Raw genomic sequence first — 8,579 nt, 5'->3', positions numbered from 1 at the left:
ACAAGAACTGACATTTTCCAATGAGTGTTCATAGCATCAACACATTAAGTCTTTCTCTCAATTTTTGTAAATTAAATTGTTTGGCCACTTTGAAACTCTCACTTCTGTCTAATCAATCATCCAGATAAATGCATTTTTGGCAGACAGCAATCTGTATTTATCATAAAAACAAAAAATACATCACAAGTACGAATTGCATAACAGATTTCATCCACAAACTTCATTTTAATGACTATATACAATTATAAAGCTCTACAGATGACAATGTTCTACTTTTCATATATGAAAAGTTTTTATTCACTAGTATTAAAATTTAAAAGTTTGTACTTGTATTAACAGAGAATTGTTAAACAGTGAATAAAATCTTACATTTGGCATGTAAATATACATTTTATGTATGAATATATATATATATGCACATATGTATTTATTTACAGAGAGAAATTACTGCACTTGCTACGAAACTTTAGGCTTCATCTGATTGCTGCGATCACCTCGACATTTAGGGCAATACCATTTACCCTTTGGTTTTGTAGTAAGACCAACACAGGAAAAATGAAACCATTCAATGGGACACTCTTCATTATCACAACCTATCATTTCGCCGTAAGAGACCTGTTCACAAAGACAGTATGTGGGTTCATTGGGATCAATGGGTGGTTCAACAGGAGATGTTTCTCTTTCCTTCTCAGCTTTTGTTTTTCTTTTCTTCTTCTTTGGCTTCTTACCACTTCCACCACCGCCACCTCCTCCACCACCGCCACCACCACCACCACCACTGCTGCCACCACCAGTATTACCACCAGTCCCACTTGCACTACCACCACTACCAGCAATATTTCCTCCCGCAACATTAGTAGTTTCTCTATCGTGTCTTTCATGGGCATTATCATCCCTAATACTATTATCTATGTGACGCTGCCTTCTGGAACGTTTACTGACACGCTCTGGTTGTTGTTCGTGTTTGTTGTTTTCTGTATTGGCTTCATGTTCACGACCAAAATCTGAAAAACATAAAAGAAAATAATTTTATTATAAAATGTATAAGGTTTCACTTTTATAACTTTTTTAGATATTCAATCAAACAGATTCAATCATGGAAAATTAAAATGCAAGATGATGCAAATGCCAGTATTGACATTCACTGGTTCATGTTGTTTTTAGTGAGCTTGATACTATCAATGCTATGGTTGACAATCCACAGGCCTGTTCTGAAGTCTGTACCCCAGTACTAATGAGTTAGGTTGTTTAAAGTAAAAGCAAAGGCACCTAAGGCCTAAAAGTATACTTTGTCTATAAACTGCATATACTCTAGAATGGTTTGTATGTGGAAGAAAAGTCATATGCCACTGCTTAAGACTTGATAGTCCTCAGGCGGGAAAAAACCTTTGTGGAGAATTGCTCTGATGAGAACAAAACACAAATCCTTTACCAAAATGTAAAAGGAGTAGCATTTCTTTATGAAATCTGCAAAGCAGGGGAAAGAATTTCAAAGCTCTTGTTGACAGAAACACCTTCTAATTTGGTGGTATAGCTTAGTTTTTCAGCCTACCAAAACTGTATTAACGTGTGTGTCTTTTTATAATTATTGTGCAGTGGTTCTCTCTGCAGAACACAGTTTGGGAACTGCTGCTATAAAACATTTTTGAAACTTCTGATCAAGTTCCAGGTAAACCACAAATTATTGCCATACGTATGCATGAAATTAATATTAGATTAAAAAAAAAGTCACAAAAAATTAACTGTCAAATTTTAAAATGATTAGGGCAATACTATTTACTTTTAATTCATCAAGTATAAAAACATTGCCTACTTCAGCTATCAAATAATCAAATTTAAATAAATATCTCTAATGTGGATTACCATTAGTAATACCCGAGCTGATACCTGTTTTGGATGGGTTTTAGTAACGGAATGTAAAAATAATGGCTCAATTATTAAAAATTTGAACTTATGGGTCTTTATACCAGAAACAATATCAATGTGATAGTTCTTACTATGTAGCATGGAGCGGACGGGGAAGATAATTTCATTCAAAATTGTTTCAAAGAACTAACAGTACTGTATACATCACTGCTCTGAAATATTTTCAGCCTATACTAACAATTTTATCATGCATAAAATTTAGAAAAAGACAAAGCAAAATTAATACATGATTAAGTAGTATGGAAAAACAGATAAGACAGGCAAAATGCCCTGAGAAACTAAACTTGGCATATAGCAATTCATAAGCGATGATAACCATGAGTGGAACAAGATATATAACAGACATGGCTTTCTTAGAAATAAATTTTTTTTTATTTTAGTTTAATCTGTGTAAGGTTAATTCTAAAATCCCTAGAAAGAAAACAAAAAAAAAAAAACAGTCAAAAGATAGCACTATGCCTGATTTGCAGTACTGCAATCCCCAAGACTGTGTTACAGCTAGTCCACATACTGCATGTACACTTCCTACTGTTATGATACATGAACAACAGTAGTAAGAAATTAATTGTTTAGTTTTCTTTTGGGAATTCAATTCCAAGTTTGGTCACTGTAAAGTCTAGAAATAACAACACCATTGTTAATTCTGTTCAGGTTGATTAATTGAACTGAAAATCAGAGTTCATTGCAAGACAGATTTTGAACAGGGACAAGTAATATAAAAGTAATAAAAAACATACAAGTAGATTTTTGTTTTGGATATTTGAACCACAAGATTTTAATACTGGTGATTTGTAATGTGGCTGTTTTAGCCTCGTAGCTCAATCATATTGCATACCTAATTTTTTGTAATCGTATTCTAACTGTCGAGATTTATTCTCTATGAGATCTTGAATCTGCTGAAGAATCTGTAACTTTTCATCTCCTATGTCTTGTGACTTAATGAGAGCTTGCTGAATTTGAAGCATAGTACGTTTCCTACCAATGGTATCCACATCCTTCTGTAATGTTGCTTGATACTGATCAAGGTCATGAAGTATTTCTAGAACAGAATAAATGTGTGATTGATGAACAAGCATATAATATAAATAAATATATAAATAATGCTAATATACGTGTATATATATACATATATATATTCTGAATTCAGGGGCATAGCAATAATCCCTTTCAATAGGGGGAGCAATATACCAAATAAATTATTTCTTTGAATAGATTCACTGCTGTTCATTCATAGTTGGGATATTACTAGTATATTTATTTTAAAATTCATTCTTGTGGTATTAAATATTTACAAACCAATTTCAGTTTAATAAACAGTACATTTAATTTTGTTTGGGGAAATGGAATCCAATATAAAATTTCCCCTGAAGTTCTATGTTATGCCTCTGAATGAGCTTAGAAATTATAGTTACAGCAAAGAGTCATGCATTTATTGAAGCATAACAATTCTAATTAATACCAGATATGTGTTTGATTTGTTTCACTAAACTATATTAACTTACTTTTTATATAACAGAAATGTGCATCTTCCAAATATCTATTAATCCTGATGTAGGCCAATAACATCATCCTAAGCATGTCATATGAGCTTCACACCATCATCTTCTAAAAACTAATAGGTTTAAGTTACTGGTCCCACACAGGCTATGGCCAAAGCATATGCTATTTTGCTTCTAAATTTTAAAGTAAACATTACATTATATTTCATTATTATTGCTGAGCAACTGCACTGGATGGAAAAAAAAAAAAAAAAAAAAAAAAACCCTTCCTAACCAAGAACTTCTTGAAATTGAAAAAAAAAAAAAAAAAAAATGTGAATTTCAAGTATGATAGCTATGCTGGATTTTAAACATTCCTAGTTCAACTGTTATTATCAGAACAAGTAGTTGTTGGAATTAGTCTCATGGTGGTACATTCTAAATGAAAAACACCACTACAGAGATAAGTTAGGTACAGCAGAAGTAAAGATATATAAGATTTAAAAAATCACAAATCTTTTTCACTGATAAATTTGTATTTGTACTCGACAAATGCACTGAAGTTGTATGACCTTGAAATAGGTAGCAGACTGATGCTGACAGCACTGAAAGAGCTTTTGCATTTGGACAGCTATGCAAGTCAAGTAAGCAACCTCAAATCACTTCACTTAAAAAATGCTACCTTAAATAAGAAGATTATTTAAAAAGTAATGGCAAATTATTTATAGTTAAAATTTCTGGTCGCTAAAATAGCATTTTATTTCATTTCAATAACTATATATCTGGTAATATTTTGTAGTGATGTTTAAAGTTCAACACCTGGTACAAGTTCATTTATAAAGAAAGGGTGCCTCCTTTACAAGTCTGTACCAAAACTCAAAAAAAAAAAAAAAAAAAAATTGGTAATTTGTTTTTGTAAATAAATGGTAGTATATGCATTTGAGCTGAATACTTCATGCATTATGAAATGTAAATTCAAGCTCACATAACCACAAAATATAGTAATTTTCTCTACTTTGTATCCTCTGAACCTAGATGACCTTCTGGGAGTATAAAAGCATTGGGTGCAGTAGCACATGTGAAATGTGTTGGAGTGGCTGTGGTTTGAGAATGTGACTGCTAAATATGGTAATGACTGCATTCTTATCGAAATGATTAACTGTAAGCTCCTCTGAGTTATGTGGTCAGCCGGAATATAAACAGAACATTTTTAAATGCATTAAGGGTAAAACCTTCAGAAATCTATAAAAGAATGAAGTAACAGTATAGTGATGCAGGTACTGCTGAAAGAAAAGCTTTTGAATAGTATAATAGCTGTGCTTCAGCATACATCTATAAAAATAGACAAATGCTGAGTAAAGGAGTTTTACTGCAGCATGGCAATGCTAGGCCCCATGTTCTATAAAACTGTTGACACTACCAGGATTTATTCCTGGAACATTCCCCTTTATAATATCATCTGGATCCTTTGAATTTCTGGGCACAGATTTCATGATAACGAAGTGATGTAATCCTAGCTAAAAACGTTTCTATAATATTTGGCACCTCTTAAAAGAATGGAAATCACATTGCAACTTAATAAAAAAATATGTTTTCCTATTAAATGTACCGTTTGTTTCAGTAAAATTGATATTACTTTTTGAATTATCCTTCTAAATTAATTCTGAAAATAGGAATGTTCAAATCTACACAAGTTATTTTTATGTGAAAATGTAAATATACAAAGTATAATTAAGAAGTTCCAGGAGTAAATTTTTATTTAAACAAATGCAATATTTGTATCCTGACTATTTATGCATTTTTTTCCACGTTATATAATTAGTAAAAAGTAAAAAAAAAAAAAAATGCTTCTTCAAAGTTCTTGTATGAAGTTTTTTACTGCAATTGTTGTAGCTGTCATAACTTTTACTTCATTGAAAATTCATTATCACTTTAATGATGTTCTTTTTTAAGTTTGACAAACAAAAATTGCATGATGCAAAAATCAGGAAAATGTAAGTGACACAGTACACTTACATTTTCCCACAGATGTGTTCTACGAATCTCAGGAAAAATGTTAATAATGCTATCCTCACCTGAGGACAACAGGTGAAGGTAGCATCTGTACCCTCATACTAGCCAAGTGTGAGAGTACAGAAGTACACAACTTTATAAGTGATCATAGTTCAAGCTCACATGACTACTAAATATGATAATATTCTAGTATCTTTCTCTATCTTGTGAACTCCTCTAACCTATGTGGTCATCCTGAAGCATAAACAGAAATTTTATTTTTATTAGTAGACTCCAAAAAGCTAAAATTATCAACTGACTAAAAATAATTTACAAGCATTCTATTTACAGAATAAAGTAATACAAAAATACATTTATTAAAAAAAAAAAAAAAAAAAAAACAATTATGGCTTAATGTCACATTAGTTTTTTAAGATTTTTTACTTAATGAAATTAAAGAAGTGCAACAAAAAACGCCTTTAAAGTTTATAATAGCATTGCTCAAATATCTCCCTGTTAAATAAGGTATCTTTTCATCTATCTTCCTTTTTAACTCATTATCATCAAATTAATTTAATTATTCTAACTGCTACTATTTTCAGCTTTATCTGTAAACTACTCAATATTCAACGTATGTGTTAACTTTTATTTTTGTATATCAGCAATTCACAATTTTTGTATTCCTGCTAGTACAATAAATTTTTGTATAAAAACTTAATGGTGAAGCAAAGAAGCACAACAAATTATGGCGATTGTCTGGTCGCCGAAAATATGCACTAATATTTGAAAAATGTATAATCACTGTATTTGAAAATGGAAGATAGTCAACTACACAGAGTCCTGTACTCTTTCCACAACCATTGTATATAGAATGCTCTCTGAGAGGAAGAAAAATCTATCTTGCGAAACATTACCTTGGATTTCGATTAAAAAATACTTCAAACACAATTTACCTAAACACAACTTGGTGATAATAACAGTTTACTATTACTGCCAAGTGAATAAACACGTGCATTTATGTTTGCAAATTTGAAATACAGTGAGAACCAGTTAAATACGCAGCGACATGACAGGAACAACTTGGCACTTGTCCAAGTATTTAAATATACTAATCCTCGTTTAAATCTGGTAAGATTTTTGAAACAGCTATTTGACTGTTGGCTAAGACACTTATTGTCGCTAAATAAAACTTCAAAATATCAATAACTACATTATAAGAAGCCAGTTATCGACTGGACTGTAGTGAAGACTTTGAATGACATTTGGGCGGGGCCATCAGCTTGTATATTTATCCGGGTATGATTTCATACAAAAGCTGCACACGAGGCATACAAAACATGCGGTTTGCGAACTTATCTGTGTTCATCAATGGAGAACTGGTGTCGTAGTCTGATTTGTGCAATTATGCGACATGTACTTATTCCATTTATATGGTACCTTGTGACGATCGCTTCAAAGCTGCATTATTTTTACTGCCTAAATTCCTCAGTTAAAGCTTTAACCACGCCCACTATTACATCGAACGTTTGCTTATCTAGTTGACAGCCATCGTGAGCTATCGTAGACTGATCTTGAGAGGTCTAGGTTATACATCCTTAAAGCATTAGTTACTACAAACTAATTACAAAACTGTATATTTTAGAGTACGGTTGGAATGGTGGTAATACGTAAAAAATTTATTAATTTATGGTAGTTTTGAATGAGCTGTAAAAACAAATCTGCAAAGCACTTTAGCATGAAAATTTTACGAGGCAATAATAAAATGCATTTAAGAAAATGTTCGCTTTTAAACTTGCACGATATAATGATCACTCCGTTATAAACCCTCTCTTTCCATGCATCATATTAATACGCAAAAAATGCTAAGTTTGCTGACATTCACAACCCCTAACCTCACAGCCCAAACACGATCACCCCATTCCTAGTTACACCTTGTATCATATTTCCAACTAATTTGAAATTTTCTTTTACTTTTAATTCATTAAATAGTTAAATGTACCTTGGTATTGTAAGTCGAGTTCTCTCAACTGAGTCACATTTCTTTGTAGATCATCTGGCAAATTTTCTATACAGTCTAAATAATCTTCGACATATGTTGCTGAATACATAGCCTCGATGGCGGCTTGATTCAACATAGCGTCCCATGAGTTACTCTCCTTCGCCGTAATTTTGATGAATGTATGGCGAAGCGCTCAAAAATAGCTCCCTGCACAATTGAAAAAGTGTAATGTTCACAGGGCAGCTCTAATAATTGTAACTCAAGTAAGTAACCATGCAAACAAATCGTTGATCAGTCGGTTTGTACGTAACGTATAGCACGAGCAGCGACACACAAAATTCATGTTTTGTTTGTGTGGAATTTCTCTCAAGTGATTGGGCGGCTAGCCATACAGGAACCGGAAATGTCAATTCTGTTACCTTAGATACCGATATTTAATCCAATCATATTAAATGTAAGTTGAAGTAAAAACATATTTACTTTTCAAATTTAAATGAATGATCTAAAACAAAACACCATTAAATATAAAATTCACTTGGATAGCAATAATTTTCGAGAATATTAATTTTGTTTTCTCTTAATAAGATACGATACCAACGAAAACTCACAATTCATTCATGGAATAACTAACGGAGGCGTAATCATTTATAAGAACACATAATTATAGTATGGAAGGGCAGTTAGTGTTGTTATCATTAAGTTTATGCTTAGCAATTTTGTTGTTGAGTGGGAAATTGAATCGTCCTATATGTGTGCTTTATTTCTGATTGTCACTGATATGTATACATTTCATGAAATGTGTAAATATTAGTTAGCTCTCTATATGATTTTATTCTCTGGGACCATCAATTTTGCCAATACTACTTTTGGTGCAATATTTGAAGATTAAAAAAAAAAAAAAAAACAGGAACATTAAATCATTTAATTAATCAGTGCTTTTAGTCAGTTGTTTACAGCCGAAGCTCCTGGTTTTACCTCCATTTCTTCGTTCATTGAGTGAATTTTTTTCATTCAATTTTGAGGCAAATGTGATGTTACTGTATGTTATTATTATATGCCATTTTTAGAATGTATCTAATTAAAAAATTATTTAATACTTATATTCTGTACCACAATGTTCTAAACTATGGCATTGATATGGTAATAAATTAGAAATCTGTACAAGTAAATAATTATCTCAAAAG

At 31.7% G+C, this 8,579-nt stretch overlaps 1 protein-coding gene across 1 annotated transcript; it reads right to left on the bottom strand.

The window, feature by feature from the left end:
- Window positions 1-438: 438 nt before the first annotated feature.
- LOC150079644 (inhibitor of growth protein 2-like) lies at window positions 439-7,731 on the bottom strand. The gene is made up of 3 exons (XM_090382624.1): window positions 7,396-7,731; window positions 2,762-2,965; window positions 439-1,004 (listed from the first exon to the last, which is right to left on the bottom strand). Exons 1-3 carry the CDS (start codon window positions 7,529-7,531, stop codon window positions 457-459), a joined length of 888 nt encoding a protein of 295 aa, XP_090238750.1. The 5' UTR covers window positions 7,532-7,731; the 3' UTR covers window positions 439-456.
- Between the last annotated feature and the right edge of the window lie 848 nt (window positions 7,732-8,579).

The sequence above is a fragment of the Mastigoproctus giganteus genome, chromosome 10 (genome assembly GCF_048544385.1).
Source record: "Mastigoproctus giganteus isolate SK-2022 chromosome 10, ASM4854438v1, whole genome shotgun sequence".
Lineage (NCBI taxonomy): Eukaryota > Metazoa > Arthropoda > Arachnida > Uropygi > Thelyphonidae > Mastigoproctus > Mastigoproctus giganteus.
Note: the sequence above shows the minus strand (reverse complement) of the source record. Positions and strands in the feature narration are given on the sequence as shown.